Source organism: Leptidea sinapis, chromosome 11 (assembly GCF_905404315.1).
Source record: "Leptidea sinapis chromosome 11, ilLepSina1.1, whole genome shotgun sequence".
Classification (NCBI taxonomy): Eukaryota; Metazoa; Arthropoda; class Insecta; order Lepidoptera; family Pieridae; genus Leptidea; species Leptidea sinapis.
Genome location: NC_066275.1, coordinates 11,765,181 through 11,784,136, shown reverse-complemented (window position 1 = coordinate 11,784,136; position 18,956 = coordinate 11,765,181). Strand labels below are relative to the sequence as shown.

General features: G+C 35.2%; 2 protein-coding genes across 5 annotated transcripts; one reads left to right on the top strand and one right to left on the bottom strand.

The window, feature by feature from the left end:
- Nucleotides 1-7,229: 7,229 nt before the first annotated feature.
- Nucleotides 7,230-10,201, top strand: LOC126966851 (serine/threonine-protein phosphatase 2B catalytic subunit 3-like). Its single transcript, XM_050811117.1, has one exon. It carries the CDS (start codon nt 7,435-7,437, stop codon nt 8,923-8,925), a length of 1,491 nt encoding a protein of 496 aa, XP_050667074.1. The 5' UTR covers nt 7,230-7,434; the 3' UTR covers nt 8,926-10,201.
- A 2,378-nt stretch (nt 10,202-12,579) lies between these two features.
- LOC126966888 (phosphatidylinositol N-acetylglucosaminyltransferase subunit P) lies at nt 12,580-17,705 on the bottom strand. Of its 4 annotated transcripts, XM_050811178.1 has the most exons (4): nt 17,383-17,705; nt 17,084-17,206; nt 15,748-15,868; nt 12,580-13,202 (listed from the first exon to the last, which is right to left on the bottom strand). In XM_050811178.1, exon 4 carries the CDS (start codon nt 13,068-13,070, stop codon nt 12,582-12,584), a length of 489 nt encoding a protein of 162 aa, XP_050667135.1. In that variant the 5' UTR covers nt 13,071-13,202; nt 15,748-15,868; nt 17,084-17,206; nt 17,383-17,705; the 3' UTR covers nt 12,580-12,581. The 4 variants fall into 4 exon arrangements, with proteins under 4 accessions (XP_050667135.1, XP_050667136.1, XP_050667133.1 ...); XM_050811179.1 differs by lacking the exon at nt 15,748-15,868 and having other exon boundaries at nt 16,995-17,206; XM_050811176.1 differs by lacking the exon at nt 15,748-15,868.
- Nucleotides 17,706-18,956: the final 1,251 nt, after the last annotated feature.

Here is an 18,956-nt window from a genome sequence, read left to right as displayed (position 1 = left end):
TGCTGAGTCACTTCTTCTGGAAAATGTTAAAGAATGCCAACAAACTTTCAATTTTAGTTATGTTAGCCCTGGAGAAATAATTAAAACTTTTAAGTCTCTCAACATGCAAAAAACTGCTGTTATGGGGCATTTCTGTTAAAATAATAAGTTCAATAATTGATGTCATAGCTCCATATCTTGCAATAGTATTTAATAATTGTATTAATCGTGGCGTGTTTCCTGACCTTCTGAAACATAGTAAAATTACACCATTAATTAAGTCGGGATGCTCTTCTGACCCGAACAACTATCGTCCTGTGTCGGTTTTGCCGACCCTTAGTAAAATTTTTGAAAAAATAATTTTATGCCAAATGCTTACTTACTTTTACTCTCATAAGTTACTTCATTTGAAACAATTTGGCTTTACTAGGGGACGTACAACAACGGATGCAGGTGTTGAGCTGATCAAGAATATTTTTGATGCCTGGGAGGAATCGCAAAATGCACTTGGCATCTTCTGTGATTTATCTAAGGCTTTTGATTGTGTTCAACATTCAACGCTGGCCAGGAAGCTATACCACTATGGCATAAAAAGAACTGCGCTCGATCTTCTGACTTCATATCTAAACAATAGAATTCAGAGGGTCGACGTGAATGGCAGGAGATCTCCTGGGACTCCTCTCAGTATGGGGGTAGCACAAGGGTCTATTCTTGGACCGTTCCTCTTCCTAATCTATACAAATGATCTTCCTAATCTTATAGAGATAAAACATAAGGTAGTATTGTTTGCGGATGACACTTCACTGATTTTCAAAGTGAAAAGAAACCATGCTATGTATGACGAAGTGAACGATATTTTATCCGACATCGTGTACTGGTTTAGCGCTAATAACCTATTGTTTAATAGCAAGAAAACTAAATACATTAAATTTACCGTACCAAATGTCAAAAATGTAAATGCAAATGTTTTGTTAAACGGAGAGGTGATAGAACCGGTGAAATCTGCTATATTTCTAGGCATAACTCTAGATTCCAAATTACAATGGGGCTCCCATATTGAAGGATTGGCGAACAGACTTAGTTCTGCAGCATACGCGGTTAAAAAGATTAGACAATTAACTGATACACAGACCGACAGATACGGCGCGACTTCTTAATTTATTTCCATAGCATTATGTCCTATGGTATATTGCTATGGGGCAACGCTGCCGATATTAATACAATATTTGTGCTGCAGAAGAGGGCTATTCGCGCTATTTATAACCTAGGTCCTAGAGAATCATTGAGAGAAAAATTCAAAGAAATTAACATCTTGACTGTTGCTTCTCAATATATTCTTGATAATGTAATGTATGTTCATGGGCACATAAGTGAATTTGACAGAAACTGTCATAACCATAATGTTAACACCAGGAACAGACATAAACTGATGATGCCTACTACTCGGCCAAGTCGAGTTAGTAAGTCTTGTGGGGCGATGTATATGCTTTTACAACAAGATCCCAGAAAATGTTCAAAACAAAAGTATTACGTTATTCAAAAGAATTGTTAAAAAACTTTTGTGTGGTAAAGGTTACTATAACATAAATGACTTTCTTAATGATACCACAGATTGGGAATGGAGCGACCGCCCTCAGGCTATTAAATAATAAGTTTAATTGTACAATGTTACTTTGTAAATATTACTTTAATTGTAAAACATATTTTTGATGAAAAAAAAGGCCGCTGAGTTTGTTGCGCCCATTCTTCTCAGGCCTGAGGGATTCATTTTGGAAAGGGTGGTAGTTTTTTTGACTTTCAATAAGTGATTTCACATCCTATTTTTAATAAAAATATTTGAATTTGAATTAGCTTTGTATATGTTTCTATTGCAGGTTTAGCGCGTGGCCGCGAGTAATTAGAACGTATAATAATTTCTAATAATGACAAAAAATATTTGGTTTAGAGAACAGATTAGGATAATTGATACAAACAAGATTTAAAAATTAGTTTTCCAAAGAAGTTTCACTTCTGACATTTTTTGTGTTGTCTGATGCTTTGACATCGAAGCTAAGGCTACGCTAAAGCTACGCCCAAAAGTGGAGATGAAAAAAATACTGGAGACTTACCTTGTATCGTTGGATAGATCTTTGAAAGTTAGATTCAGGTTTGAAACGTGACATTTCCTATGGTCTTTTGAAAATATGGTGGTAATAATTGATAAGAGAGCTTCTTGTGGTTAAAAAGGGGATGAAAATTGTTTTTGCATGTAAGGTATCATTAGATAGGTCTTTCAAAATCAAATTTTGAGATTTTTTAATTAGATTGGTAACGGAATGTGTTTTTAAATATTGTGGGTGAAAAGTCGAAACGTAAATATTTCTATTTTATATGTTGTCTGATGCTTTGACCCGATATTCGTTATTGTTGACCCCGAAACCCATGAAGAGAAGTTGGTAAATTTCATAGGCGCCATCTTGGATTTCGATTTTGACCCCAAAAACCAATGAAAATGACACCCTTGAAGAGAAGTTGGTAAATTTCATAGGCGCCATCTTGGATTTCGATTTTGACCATGAAAATGACACCCATGAAGAAAAGTTGCCAATTTAATATGCGCCATTTTGGATTTCGATTTAATATAGACCTTATATTTAGAGATGAACTTATAAATCACTAATTCTTCAAAAAAATACAGAAACATAATTTTTAGAAAAATCTGACTGCGTCCAAATATGTAAAGTACCTATCGTATCAAAGACAGTATTGTAGAGCTTATAAAAAATATTCATGTTCGTACAGCGATCTTTCCGAGCACGAGCTGCTGCTTACCACCTTAACCAACAATAACCCTTAATACCACAAATTAAAGCTCATGCTTATCAGAAAAATATATGAATTTTAGACGATTTATTTTTATTTTTTTCTGAGATTATTTATAACATATTCATTAATTAATTTCCCGTGTTTTTGAAAATATTATATCTGCTTTCGTTACGTATTTTTAAGAGACAAAATTATGTAAGCAGTAGCAGAAAAATTATCTTGAATGAAGCCCCATTTCGTCAATTTTGTGTGAAGAGGTAACGGATAATCGTTTTTACGACATAAAATATCAAATTTTCAAAGCAAAAATATCTCGCCAATTGGAGATAAAGAGGTAATCTATTTGTGACAATTTTTAGTTTTGTTAGATTTAGTTTCACATCACAAACTCTAACGAAAAATATCTTATTTTTGTCGGATTCGCAAACGCGTCCTTAATAAAATAGTAAAAGTATGCAAACAATTGGAAATACTTGTTACGAATTGTGATTAATTCATTATTATTTTTTCGAATTACGACGTCGTAAAAACGCGTCATATGATAATTATGCGCGCTTTAACGCGGAATCACTCCACCGGGCTATAGGGGGATTATCTGTACTTACTGTCATAAATACCTACCTACTGGTGTGCCTAGTTTGCAACGATACAAGACCAAAATAATGTAAGTATTGCTATTAAGGTAACGTTGAATTTTTGCGTGAGTTATAGAATTCGATACGTACCTACCTATCTAGTCCTTTTGTAAACATGATAACGGGGGGGTCGAAAAGTTGGTGACGCGTCACGCAGTAGACTTCAACTCTTTTGTTGTTCGTGTCCCGACAGAACATATATCGACCTTCCTGGACGTGAAGCTGTGGCCGAAGGGGGTCGTGTTCCGTAAGTATAGCGGACGTCACCGACCGCCGGAAGTTACCGAACCCGCGCCTCACATCGCCGCGAAAATGTGACGTAGATTTAAGTTTTAAAAATATGTTTGTTAGATTATAAGGTATTTATTTTATGGGCCTTGTAGCCTGAAATAAAATGATTTATTATTATTATTATTATAACACAATATGTTTGTTCTTCCTTGTTACTATCTACTTACACTGTTCAAGATCATTTGACAATAATCCTTCCTAGTTATATCTCATTTTATTCATTGAGTCATTCAGTAACAGTGATGAATAAAGATTCGGAGCTATATTCGTGTGTAAGGAGTTATTTTTTATTTAAACATATTTAAGAAGAACAATAGCACAAAGAAGTAAATAACAAATTTCTTCGAGTAGCTATAATATTATGTACCTTAGAATAATTATTAACAGGCAACAATGATATAAATTCAGAAATCAAGTAACATAAATATTTTCTTTATAACTACCTAGTTCAATATTTATGTACCTTTAGAGACTGAGCGTTTGGAGATTAAATAAAACAACTGCTTGAGTAGTATGAATACTGTGAGGAAGAAATGGAAGATATATTTTACTTCAGTAACACGATATATATACAAAATCCTTAAAACTTGTTAACCAATTGTTACTTAAAAAATATTTACAAGTTTAGAAAATACACACCAATACTAAAGCTTACATTTTGACCAATAGTTAAACGTTTCATTCAATAAGAATTGAGAATAATATTATGTGTTCTATCTCGCTCTAAAACTAATGCTATCGAAATAAACCGGCCAGCGAGCGCGCGCTTGTGTAAACTCGCGTCGATCCTCGATCATCCGATCTCAATGAGCATTGAGCACCCACTCTGTCGCTCATTGATTAAAATTGAATGACGCGGCGCCTTAGTAGAGTACGCTCGACCTTGCTGTGAGGTTGTGTAACGCGGAGCATATTACTGATCACGTGAGTATATCTGCGGTCGTCGAGAGAACGACTACTGGTGATCTGCATGATTCTATGACTTGATGTACAGCATTATGAAATGGTTCTTATAAGAGCTAAGCTAAGAACGAATCTTTCGGCATACGCTTATTACAGTTAATATGCACGATTAATATTTCTACGATCTAAAATGCTACGAAGGTATTACGTTACAAGTTAGATATTAGACATTTGTATTAATTGATGTTATTGGTTGTAGGTACAGCTACATACCGTTCACAGATTTACAGTCAAGATCTAATTGTACGTAAGTGGCTTTGACCGAATCAGCAGCAGGGTAGAAAATATAGATAATTATATATAAATACTTACTATACTTTTACCCCCTTATTCATAATAGTCTGCTAACTTAAAGCATTGCTAATTCTCACTCTGCTCCACGCTTAATACTAAGTCAGAATGAGAAATAACACTACTTAGTGGCTGTTTTAAGTTAGCGGATTAGTACGCTTTCTCGCTCACTCGATGACGTTAGTCATAGTTAGTACGATAGTTTTATTAATATACCTATTATTAACCATAGTGTCATAACATAAACTAAAAGGACAAAAAGACCACAAAAATTTTCACTTGAGTACACATACATCGACTCAAGTAAAATACACGAGATTGCTCAAACAATTAAAAACAGAAACTAAAAAAGTAAACATGACTATTAAGACAACGATATCACTTAAAATTAAGCGCTTATTACAAGAACGGAAAGAACTGATACAACAAGGAAAAATAATACTATCCATAAGATAGCAGAAATAAGAAAAAAGATTAGCGAAGAACTTAGAAAAGAACGAAAAACAAAAAGTTAACAACATTAAGAAAACATAGAACAAACAGAAACTATAAAGAAGGCGCTAAAAGAAATGATTCTCAAAAGGGACTGGATTCCAAATATGAAAAGTAAATATAACGGAAAGACCAGAAATACTTGGAATTGCTACGGAATACTACCAAAGTTGTAAAGGGGAACAAGAAGTAAAGGCATATACTATAGTAAATAAAGAGGATACCTAACCAATTCTAAACGAAAAAAAAAATCTATCGAAACACAACAACTAGATAAAGCACCTGGATCAGATTCACAAATGACCTACTAAAAGCTACGCTACCAGTGATAGCACCAAGACTTACAGATTTCTAGAAACGAGAACCATCCCGGAGGACTTTACTAAATCAACGATCATACTGCTGCATAAGAAGGGAGACAACAGCGATATTAGAAACTACAGACCGATCAGCTTAATGTCCAATAATCTCAGAGTACGCAGGAAAGCTTGGACTAATGCTACAGCAAATATTTATTCCGCCTCTCCGCCCGTCGTATTCTGGGGAAGGCATAGAACCGCGCATGTCCTTGGACAACCGTGGCAGCAACACCATGGCACCCCGCTCCACGCTTAATACAGTCTTTTGCAAAATTAGGGGAATCCACTCCAATTTACAACACTTCCACCACGACACGCCTCAAATTATGGTATCATCCCCACCATCTGGATGTGTGACGTTCCTCCACAGTGCTGTTTTCAAAGACTTCCACGTACTACAAAGCTGTGGAATGAGCTTCCTTGTGCGGTGTTTCCGGGACGATACGACATGGGTACCTTTAATAAAGCGCGTACACCTTCCTTGTGGCCGGCGACGCTCCTTTGAATTTTATGCATGAGAATGTGGGCGGCGGTGATCACGCTCGTTTGTTCTCCTTTTCCATAAAATAAATATTATACTTGCCAGTACTTTATATAATATAATACGTAAACAATAATGTTTTTAATTAATTGAGTGCATATAAAAAGTCCTTTGCTTAAGATTTCCATATTTGTACAGAAAATTTTTGGTTACCCGTAATTTTTTGCAAATTTGGGTTGATATGTATACAGAATACCCAGAGTATGTACACTTTAATACCTAAGTGTTACTCTTATTTCACGTAGCAGTAATTATTTTAGTGATAGAAATAAATTATTATTAAGTAAAGAATGGTACGAGTGAATATTATATTTTGTTGCCACGTGAAAATTTATTATTACATTCCTACGAAGACATATCGTATGCAAACGGTTATTCGTTGCCACAGCGGAATTTATTAGTTAAACTTTTCTATCAGCCGAAATAAGATTGGCAAGTTTCTTTTTTATGGCAATGAATGAGTATGAGATGAGTATGTTATCACTATATATGACCCGATAATATTACACTGCGCCCGCCACCTACACTACGTAGACTACACAATGCTCGAATAAAATTAAATCAGACACATTTTCCATTATAAAGGTAATATATAAGAATAGATTGATTTTCTTATCTACAATTTATCTTTTAATGAGTATATGATCTAGTATTTTTTTAAATTACTGTTTTGTTCGGTAACTTTCAGTGAATATTCAGGATATTTTATTTTATCTGAAAAATGTACTTTTTATGTTCTTTAATCTTTTTTAATAAAATTTATATAGAAGGGAAACGTATTGGACATTTCCGAGGTGGCAATACTATTATACAGTGACTAGTGACTTCTATGTTATTCTTCATCCTAGGCTGTGGCAGGTAGGCAATAGGCATATTAAAAAAAATATATCATTTAACGCGCTCGATAGGTCGGTATTCGTTCGGTTTATTTTATTGACCACTCGCCAGATGTTTGCGCATTGTTTTACAGTGCGCAGTAGTTTCTCTCTCGTGAAATCGGGATTCTGTTTTAGTATTTTAGCCATTTTGAAAATAGTGGCGTGTATGGATTAGACCTAGTGTTTTTTAGGTGACAAATATGTCTGGGAACGATGAGAAAGTTTCGACTACGCAGCGTATGATCTCAACTGTTGCTTTCCCTCCAGGCCGCAAGTTGACTGTAAGCGAAGTATTTGATGAGAAAGCTGGTAAACCCTTACCAGATGTATTGAGGCAGCATTTTATTTCAGAGGGTCGAATCGAAGAAAACGCGGCATTAAGAATAATTCAAGATGGTGCCACTTTATTACGATCTGAAAAGACGATGATTGAAATCGATTCCCCAGTGACCGTGTGCGGGGACGTCCATGGCCAGTTTTACGATTTGATGAAATTATTTGAAGTGGGTGGTTCTCCATCATGCACCAAGTATTTATTCTTAGGTGATTATGTCGATCGAGGTTATTTCAGTATAGAATGTGTTCTCTATCTGTGGGCTTTGAAATTATGCTATCCGAAGACATTATTTCTGTTACGCGGTAATCACGAATGTCGACATTTAACGGAATATTTTACCTTCAAACAAGAATGTAAGATCAAGTATTCTGAGAAGGTTTATGATGCTTGTATGGATGCCTTTGATTGCCTCCCACTGGCTGCACTCATGAACCAGCAGTTCCTATGTGTACATGGAGGGCTGTCTCCAGAAATCAACAGCTTAGATGATATTCGTAAACTAGATAGATTCAAAGAGCCACCAGCATTTGGAGCTATGTGTGATTTGCTTTGGTCTGATCCATTGGAGGACTTTGGAAATGAAAAAAATGCTGAACACTTTTCACATAACTCTGTGAGAGGTTGTTCTTATTTCTACAGCTATGCAGCTTGTTGTGATTTTCTCCAAAGAAACAATTTACTGTCGATTATCCGCGCTCATGAGGCTCAAGATGCAGGATATAGAATGTACCGTAAAAGTCAGACCACAGGCTTTCCCAGTCTCATTACCATATTTTCAGCACCTAATTACTTGGATGTCTACAACAACAAAGCTGCTGTTCTTAAGTATGAAAATAATGTGATGAACATCAGGCAATTCAACTGCTCACCACACCCATACTGGCTACCCAACTTTATGGATGTCTTCACCTGGTCCTTGCCATTTGTTGGTGAGAAGGTTACAGAAATGTTGGTGAATGTACTAAATATTTGTTCTGATGATGAGCTTATGTCAGAGGGTGATGATGCATTGGAGGAAGCAAATCTCAGGAAAGAAGTTATACGTAATAAGATTCGTGCCATTGGAAAAATGGCCCATGTGTTCTCTGTGCTTCGTGAAGAGAGTGAATCTGTATTGCAACTCAAGGGGCTTACACCAACAGGTGCCCTACCACTGGGAGCCCTTTCTGGGGGAAAGACATCTCTGAAAAATGCCCTTCAGGGCTTTTCACCTAATCACAAGATTACCTCTTTTGCTGAGGCAAAAGGTTTGGATGCTATTAATGAACGCATGCCACCACGGCGAGATGGCCAACGCACACCAGACCCTCAAGAGAAGAAACCACATGTTGTTAACAGCAATGCACACTCGTGAAGTGCTTGCTGAAGCTTCTCTTCAATCCCCACCTGGTGGTCCACAGTACTAGTGGTGGTGAAATATTTGTGAAGGAGACTTAAGATTTGGAATGATATTTCACTCTCATATTTACAAGGAGGAGTTGAAGGGAATTGCCATAGATACTAAATATTTTAAAATTTGGATTTAACTTTTTTCAATAGATAAAAATAAAAAATTTCTTGTTAAGATATTACCTTTCGATATTTAAAATATTATATCTGATCTGCAGGCAACAAATTTGTTTAGTCAATTAAATATTAAGGTTGCACATTTATTTATAACGCGCTGCACTATTTAATTTTGGTAAAGTAATTATAAATTTTCAAATGAAAAGACATGATATTGTAATATAAATTTATTCAGATTATCTTCTTATATTCAAAATTGTTATCTATGTTAGTGAAAGTTAGACATGACTATTATTTTCAAAGCATAATTAGCTGTGATATTAAGCGATGATCAATATTATTTAATAGCAGTTTGCTAGGGCAAAAGGGGACGGATTGGAGTGTTCATTGGCTAATCATGCATTGAAATTGTGAGTTGGTGAAGTTCTTGGCTTGGGTGTGTCTTTATATTCTAATATCTAAGTAATATAATTATGTATAGTCCATGGCACATGGTGTTGTCGCAGTGTGTGTGTGTGCTGTAAATATGCCAAGTGCGTACACACACATTATTGCAGCTTTAACACATGGGATAAATATTACTCTCTTTAATATCTTTGCTACAAGTTGTACTTAATTGTATTTTATTGTACAAAATAAATTACTATTTAAAATATACTTAAACTAATTTATATTTGGATGTGTGCTGGCTAATCGTTGCCTGCATGCAGTTGTCTTGTATGCTGGAACATCACATATTAATGTTTCTTAGTCATAATGTTTCCGTATATAAGGTGTAGTGGCTAGTCTAATTGCAGATTTTCTTACAGCTTCTATTTAATATTTCACTTAATTAATAATTAAATAGGTCTTTGACCAGTGCACTGTTGGAAAATCTCTTTTGGTCTGCCAAATATTTTCATTCGATAAGTTGTCATTGTGAATACTTCAAGAGGGTTATCCTATTTTCAGAGTCAATAAACTATGTATTTTATCTCAATTCAGTGTGTAGTTCTTCATATGTTTCTGTACTTTTGAATAAATTTTGCCTTTGTAAAAACTAACAATATATTTAATTTTATTTTGTACTAATCAAGGGAAGTGGTGTTTTATCCTTATAAAATATATTAACATTGAGCTCCGTTTACTTTAGTTTTAATATCCTTTATATTTCAATATTGTGGGATCTCAATTAACAATACATATTATTTTGTTGTTAATATACCTGCTACTTCTTTCCCTATAAAGTTCACCTTTTCTATGAATTGAAAAAGAAATATACTGCTTTATAAAAAAGGAATTCTATTAATATTTGTTCTTTATTGTTTATAACTCATATTGCCATTGGCAGAAAAACTTTTGAATTCCAAATTAAAAATCTATATAGCAATGGCCAAATCAATACATTAAACTTATACTATGGTTTTTTCTGTTTTTATTAATAGATAATTTGATAATTGGTTACCTGCATAAAATGACATTTTTAACGCCCGACGCAGAGGTGGGATGTTATCAGTTTTTCGTGTGTATCTGTTGTCTTTTCGTGGCAAGCTCCGAAACTAATAGACTGATTTCAATGCAATTTTGTTAAACATTAGGTTTTGAAGATTAGCTTTAAACATTGTTGGATCTAATAGATATGTTTCCTCTAAAATATCAATTAAAATATTTAAATTATAACATGAACATGTTAGATTACGATACGATTAAGTACCTTCCATAATTTTTTGTTAACGAGTTTACAAATTGATTAAAATAAAAGATATCAATAAAGCAATATAGGTAACAGATATGTAGATACATCGGGCGATCAACAAAAGTATTATAAATTTATTATTATTGTGATCATTCCAAATGTTACATAATATGTAACACCGTACAAATATCAAGACAAAACTCAAAAAACACCATAACTGTTCATAAAAAAAGTCTCATATTTTTATCCAAATTGGAAGAAACTCCGAGTATTCTTTTTTTGCTTTTAAAGATCCCACAATTACGTAAGTACAAAAGTTATTGCTAAAGTCAATCATAATCTAAAAGTTCCTTTTACGATTGTGGAATCCTAAAATAATATTATTATTCAATTTGCAAAATGGGGTCGAAGATCTATGGCGAGGTTATTAGGTCAAGGGGCATCAGGCATATTATGAAAGGCCTCAATTCTAACTTGTATTTAATGTCGCATTTCATGAATTATATTTGAAACTGCATAATACGTATAGTAATTATGAGATGTTATATCGAAACGAGTAGATGGACTTTATGGTAAGGGGCTTCGCCAGTAACAGAATAAATAGTAGCTGAATCTACCACCTATCACAAAACTACCAATGACGTAGCGCGACGGTATACCTAGATAAATCCACATCATGGAATCTCCTATGTACCTGTGTTTCACCGGAACCCACACCAGTCATTTTTACATAGCAACTAGCAAGTGCACCGATATACTTGTGGTGTCTTGTTGAATACCTCGTAAACTAAAACATAACTTGCGTACTTACGAGATATACCTAGCTAAATACCTAACACAACTTTTTAACAAAAAATATCTACTTTTTACATGCATATTTACTATGTTAGCTAATTTACAAGGTAACTAAAACTACCTACTCCTTTATGTACAGTGACCGGTATATCTGCACTAAAAAAATTAACTAAGGAGACGAACGAGACGAAAAAAATTAAAAAAAACTAACTAACTAACAATATCAATAATGGATAACTAGAGTACCATTATTGTCCTTATCAATTTGAGGATGTTCTGGTTTAGGTATACGGCCTGAGAAAAAGAATGAATGATGTGAAATGCAACTGAAGCTGAATGCAGATTTAAATAATATTTTTGACTCGCAGTTACATCCATGTACCTATGAGACTAGCTGGACTATACCTATTTTTGCATAATGTAGAGTAAACAATGTTAGTATTTAGAGTTAACGCAATGCAATTTTCAAAACGTATCGATTTTCATTCCCACTCAGGCCTAGGGTTTTCAGCTGTTGTTATCCCAAGGTCATGAAAGATAACGCTAGATGATCATAATAATATAGCAAAAACCAACACCAGAGCTAATTAACAGTCGACCGGATATCCAGAAATCCACATATTTATAGTTCTAACGCTCGACAATGAGGAAGTAGACAAAGCAGTTTCCAAAATACCTTTATTAGTTTAATATTGAAATTCATGTATCCGATTTCATTACATTCCTTGCAGACAATCAGCCTATCAACGATTGAATGTAATATTCCAATGAAACAATAGATAACTGTTTATTTTAGAAATTGGGTGGAGTGTTAAGAAATTATAAATAGTCACACGATATATGCGCGTGACGGCGCGACCGCTGAGACGCGCATATGTAATAATTATATATTGTTGATTTGTTACGGCCGCGTCGACTAGTCTTGATGGTACTTGTTAATGTTCATTATTTGCCATTCAGATAACATTGTATCTACTCGTTGACCATGCGTCATTCCACATTGGATATAAGTAAGGATACAAAGAAACACACTGCTAAATCATAGTTTTATTTTTATCAAAATATAATTTCTTGGAGACATAACGAATGTCTAAATCATGTAACTGCGGCACAGTGTTCTGAAGTAATTCTTCAGGCATTGGAGAGTAACGGTCTTTCATACATGATTGTTCATCCGCACAAATACAAACGGGCACGTTACAGTCGCTAGCCCTGTTTACTGGGACGAGATCTGCGCTAAATTTATCACAAATTGTACTTTTACTGTCTCTAGTACAGGTCAGCATTAAATTGGCGCTTGGATAAACAAGAAATGCAAACAATGTGAGAGCGACCAAACACTGGATCGGTATTGCTGTTGACCAATATTTTATAGGGAAATAATAAATATTTATATAATTCAAATATTGATCTGGCACTATCGCCCATAAACAATACACAATTAATATAGTCTTACTGAAAAGATACATGAAAAATCCGTACAAAGATCTCGCAGGAGTAGGTGCTGGGGTGTGTTCTGGCATGCTTGCATCAGATTTTTTACTGGCTCATGAAATTAAGGAAAACACGCCATTGTTTTCGTTACTAATTTAATACTTTGAAGGAATCCGTTGACGCTGACCCTCAGCTTCTTCAAATCTTCACCCTCAAAGTTGCTGAAATTAAAATAATAATAATAATAAATAGATTTAACTAGAAATACATGCATCTACTATTTTAACTGTAAACTGGCTAAATATACGTATTGTATCGCATGATCTACACAAGGAAAACCAAACTATGTTATGTATATTATACATATTAATAGTAGCCTTTTGAAGTGAGAACTTCTTTAGCGGCGTTGAGCACTTTTTTTGGGATGGGTATAAAATGTTACTCGCGTCAGAACACGTGTACTGATCGAAAGTTCGTAAGGCAGTCGTTGAAATTATGGATGAAAGTTGATTTTTCTGAGAGATAAACTTTTTAATGTAAAATAACGAATAGTTCTGAAGTGGTAAATTTTTTATGTGATATAAATTATCATTTTTGTGTACGATAGCGCAATAAATTAAATATTGTATTAAACCATAAATGCTAGTACTTTCATACTAAAGCAATTCGTGCGAAATCATTCCCTAACCATTCCAAAATATTCAAAAATGTATAACGTTAATGTTCAAGTTTTGAATTCTGCTGGCATCCCCGGGCCCCTTTATTTTTTTATATAAGTGGCGGTAAACGGGCAAGATGCTCACGGGATGGGGAGTGGTGAGGCATCTGCCCATGGACATCCGCAACAACCGGTGTCAAGAGATGTGTTGCCTTTAAGGTGGGTACGCTCTTTTCTTGAAATCCCCTAAGTAGTTACGGTTCGGGAAAACAGCAGCCGGTAATTGATTCCACAAAGTGGCGGTGCGTGGCAAGGAATTTGCATTTGTGGAATGCTAGACTTCAAAGTGATGTGGGTGATACTTTGCACGTAATGTCCGGTGGTGGAATTTGGCCGCTGGAATCAACCCGAACAGCTCCTCTGAGCACTCCCCGTGATAAATACAGAGTGAACCCACATCTCTACGCAACGCTAAAGAATCAAGCTGATCGGAGATTTTATTTTTCTTTATTTTTTCCATTGAAATAAAAGATTTAAAGTACAGCTTTAGTTAAAAATGTGAAGTTTTTTCACACTTTTGTGCAAGTAATGTTTGCAAATTATACGGATTTGGAATCACCATTAATGGAGCAATTTTTTTAAATAGTTAGACAAATCAAGTCCATATATTTTATTACAGAACTTAGAACAAAAATTCACTCAAACAAACCCAGACAAACAAAGGTTAATAGCAACCATACAACGAATGTGGGGTATCACTTTTTCCATATTTCATATAAGCTCAATAACTCAAAAACTGTCAAACTTTTACCGAACTTTTTTTTGCTTATCTTAAAGCTCATAGACCAAAGTCATTCCCATTTGCTCTAGTCCCACCTATTCTGGGACACCCACTACATTTACATTTTTTTTATATGAGAGGGGGCAAACGGGCAAGAGGCTCACGGGATGGGGAGAGGTGAGGCAACCGCCCATGGACATCCGCAACAACAGGTGTTTCAAGAAATGCGTTGCCGGCCTTTGAGGTGGGAGTATGCTTTTTTCTTCAAGGTCCCTAACTCGTATCTGTTCGGGAAGACCGCCGCCGGTAGTTGATTCCACAAAGTGGCTGTGCGAGGCAAGAAATTTCGAACAAAACGCGCGGTTGTGGAATACCAGACGTCTACGTGATGCGGATGGTACTTTGCACGTAATGTCCGGTGGTTGAATTCGGCCGCTGGAATCAACCCGAACAGCTCCTCTGAGCACTCCCCGTGATAAATGCGGTAGAAGATGCAGAGAGAACCCACATCTCTACGCAATGCTAAAGAATCAAGCCGATTGGAGATGACTTGATCGTCGATGATTTGAGCCGCTCTTCGTTGTATGCGGTCAAATGGAAGAAGCTGGTACTGGGGAACACCCGCCCAGATGAGTGAACAGTACTCCATGTGAGGCCGAATTTGCGCCTTATAAAGTTGCAGGCGGTGGCTTTTCGTGAAGTACTGTCTCGCCTAACTAAGTACACTAAGCTTTTTAGAGGCCAGTTTGGCCTTCTCATCCAAATGACCACGGAACTGAACGTCACTCGATATATCGACGCCAAGTATGCCAATACGGACTGTGGCAGTTAGAGGAGTGATCTCGAATCGAGGGGATACGACAAAGGGAGACTTTTTAGTGGTGAACGCACAAACTTGTGTCTTCTTGGGGTTGAATAGGACTAAATTTTGTCGGGCCCATTCTGAGACTTTGCAAAGCATAGTCTCTCAAGTTTGTTCCGGCTCTCGTCGGCGCTATCCCGGGACATGTTTGCACGGCCTGTGTAGGAAGCATACCCTGTGCTGTCGTCTGCATAGCAATGAATACTGCTGATTTGCAGCATATCATTGATATGGATTTTTACATACCGGTATGTATATACTTAAATAGACCTTGGTCATCCAGAGTCGAGTTGGACGCGGGGCAGCCTGGGCAACCACTATTAGGTACAGGCCGCAATTGTGGACGCCCGGGGATGGATTCTCCAGGACTGCACAGCCTGGTACCGTCCTGGAGAAGTCTATATTTAGTCCATGCTGCCATTTGTATTTGGGAGGGAGGTGTAGGCCTCCGGATACCCCACTCACCGGATCAAACACAGCAGCAGAGCCGCTATTTCACGCCGGTTTCGAGTGGGGGAGTGGTATTTCTCCGGGTGCGGGCCCAATTCGGTTCTGTCCTTAAGGACTTAACATGGCACTACCACTCCTGAAATTTGACAGTAATCAGTATACAGTAATGTATAACTTCTAAGGTTTTATTTATTTATCATGTAAGTTATAAGCATCTGAGAAAATCCATTAGTGTTAAAAAATGAAAATAAGTAATACAGAATTATTTAAATAAATATATATCTTTGGATCTCTTTCATCCTATAAGATTAATTCCTGTTGCTTATTGACAGCAATATTTTTAGTTGTGATTTAAAAAGTTTCCTTGATTAAAAACAAACAAATTAATTAGACTAGAATTTTTGGTTTTCTCTAATATTTCTAATTTATGAACATATACTTATTCAATAAGGTCAAATCAAATATTTTATTTCGTAGGTAAATCACATTACCCTAAAAATATGTATTTTTTTTAATCAATAATTGACACTTATCAATGTTAAAAAATAAGATTAAGTTTTAAGTAACACACAAGACATATTTATATATTATAACAAATCTGTGTGTATTTTTGAAGTCATTTTCTAATTTTACCAACAGCTTGTATATTTGTTTCAGAATTTAAAATAAAACTGTTGTAAAAACACTGATCATTACCATTAAACTGGAATGCTCTTCAACACCATACCTTTACTCATTACTTCGTAGTCTACCTCAAGTTGACATTGGCTCAGTTGTAGTGCCCTTTCCATAAAAGCCACAATATAAAGAATAGAATAGAATGCATTTAAGAAAAGTATAAGCTTTAATGATGAGAAATGGCTCTTTGCCAATTTTTTAAATTAATATTTACAGCTCCATTATTTTTACAAATCATTTTAATTACAATATTGGTTGAAAACAAAAAAAAAACTCCCAATATCACATACACAAGTAAAAATAAAAAAGTACACTTTACTTTGTATGAAATAATAGATACATATTATCAGTTTCAATAATAAATGACCATTGATTTAAAACCAAATCCAAGCTTTGCTACAAGCAACGATTGATAAATAAGTTTGTTCTCTTAATATATCTAAAATAGACACAGCACAAGAGAGAAAAACAATAATACTTCAAGTTACTGTCTCAAACAAACAAGGATTATGTGTCTGCACTTAGTTACATTCACTTATAAACATTGGGTCTTATTTTACTAAACACAACAGCTTGGTGATTACCAGGTGAAGTCTTCTTAAAGTATTTGTAGTATGCCAAGTAGATCATTGTGTTTAGATTAATATTTATGTTTATTAATTATAGTACATACACAATAAGCTCTGCACCATCAGTAGATAATTCCCTCTTGATTCCTTTTAGTTCTTTATCTACATTTAATACTTCATACACCAATTTCGCTTCACGAGGTGAAGAAAATGGGATTTGTAGCTGTCTAAAAACACACAATAACATAAATCTAATTAAAACTGTTTATAGTATAGTAACTACAGCTCCTTAAATTTTTATTACACCTTTTATGTTTTGTAGTAGGTCCCTTCTACATAGATTCATTTTTTTATTATCATTTATAACAACACTTCCAATACATATTACATATTATATACTTACATATTTTTGGTTTCAATTGACATGTCACATAGCATTAAATAAGATTTAAATAAAATGAAATAGTTTGTAAACTTAACTATATATTACTTTAGTGACAACTCACAATACGCTGATGAGCAGAGAATAATATATTTACTCTATCTGGGTAAAGGTGAAGAATGAGTGATAAGTGAGGATTGTTATTAATAATAAAATGTTTAATTTAAAGGAAAGGCAAAGGCCATGCAGCATAAAATATTTTTTGTATTGATACTGATTCTTTTGAGATAGGTATTTCTGAATCAAAGAGAATTTAAACACTACGTAAACTACGTTCATGTTCTGAATTATTATGAGGAACTTGCAATGTCAACTGTCAACTTAAATTAACTTAATTTTTTTTCCATTTCTTACAGGCAGTTTTTGGCTCGCACGTTCAGAAACTTTAGTATTGAATTCCCCACAAGAGAGGACTGGCTAAAAAACCTTCAAATATTACTTGAAAAAAGGGAAACTTTAATGGTATACCGACGGATCCAAATCGGGATCTGACGTTGGCTGTGAAATCTTTGGAGGGTGCCCCAAATTTGGCAAATCTGTCATCTTGGGAAAGCATGTCGCTGTTTTCCAGTCGTAGACCACTGCCGGACTATACTGAAGGTTCTGGGAGAAATTATGTGGTTCTTTTTTTAAATAATGTGCAACATTCGATTATCGACTTTCAGTTATTTTTTTTAGTAATCGTTTGGAGCCACCGTGCTTTTTTGGTTTAAACGCTTTCGTGATGGAAACTTTGAGTTGGAGAACGAACGTCGTGGAATACCGCCCACCCAGGTGAATAACAATCAATTGAAAGAGATGCTTGAAGCAGAACTGAGCCAAATTACCCATGAATTAGCGGCATGGTATGACGTTACCTTACCAACAATATTGACTCATTTGTGTCAAATCAATAAAATAAAAATATGAAAAATGGGTGCAGTGTGATTTGACTGATCTGCAGAAAGAAACGCGTGTTGAAACTTGTGTTGCCTTGTTGAATCGATATAGAAACGAAGAAATATTGGATCGAATGCGAACATGCAATGATAAGTGGATTCTTTACGATAATCGTAAGCAAAAAATGCAATTGCTGACGCCAGGTCAAACGCCGGGTGTCCTAAAGCAAAGCTTATTAATAAAAAGGTAATGGTGACAGATCAATCTCCGATCTGGTCAATCAATAACGGCAGATGTGTACTGTGCCGAATTCCGAACAGTGATAGCAAAAGTAGCAGTGAAACAGCCCTGACTCATGAATCGATCTTCACCATTATTACTCCATGATAACGCGAGACCCCATACAGCACGAGAAACATTTTTTAATTCTACAGAAACTGCCATGAAACCATTCGTCACCCTCCGTATTCGCCAGACCTTGCTCCAACGAACTACCTTTTTTTCGTGATTTTAGACAATTTTATATTTTTTTTCTCAGGAGGTTCACACAGATTATCGAATTTAGATCACCACAGTCCTATCGCAAAGGCATAAATGACCTTTATATAGAAGTTTTACTTTAAATGAAGTATTCACAATTCAGTTTAGAATGCGAT

What these genes read in the sequence shown, in the direction of transcription:
- LOC126966888 (XM_050811179.1), bottom strand. Translation starts at nt 13,070, where the DNA reads ATGCCAGAACACACCCCAGCACCTACTCCTGCGAGATCTTTGTACGGA.
- LOC126966851 (XM_050811117.1), top strand. Translation starts at nt 7,435, where the DNA reads ATGTCTGGGAACGATGAGAAAGTTTCGACTACGCAGCGTATGATCTCA.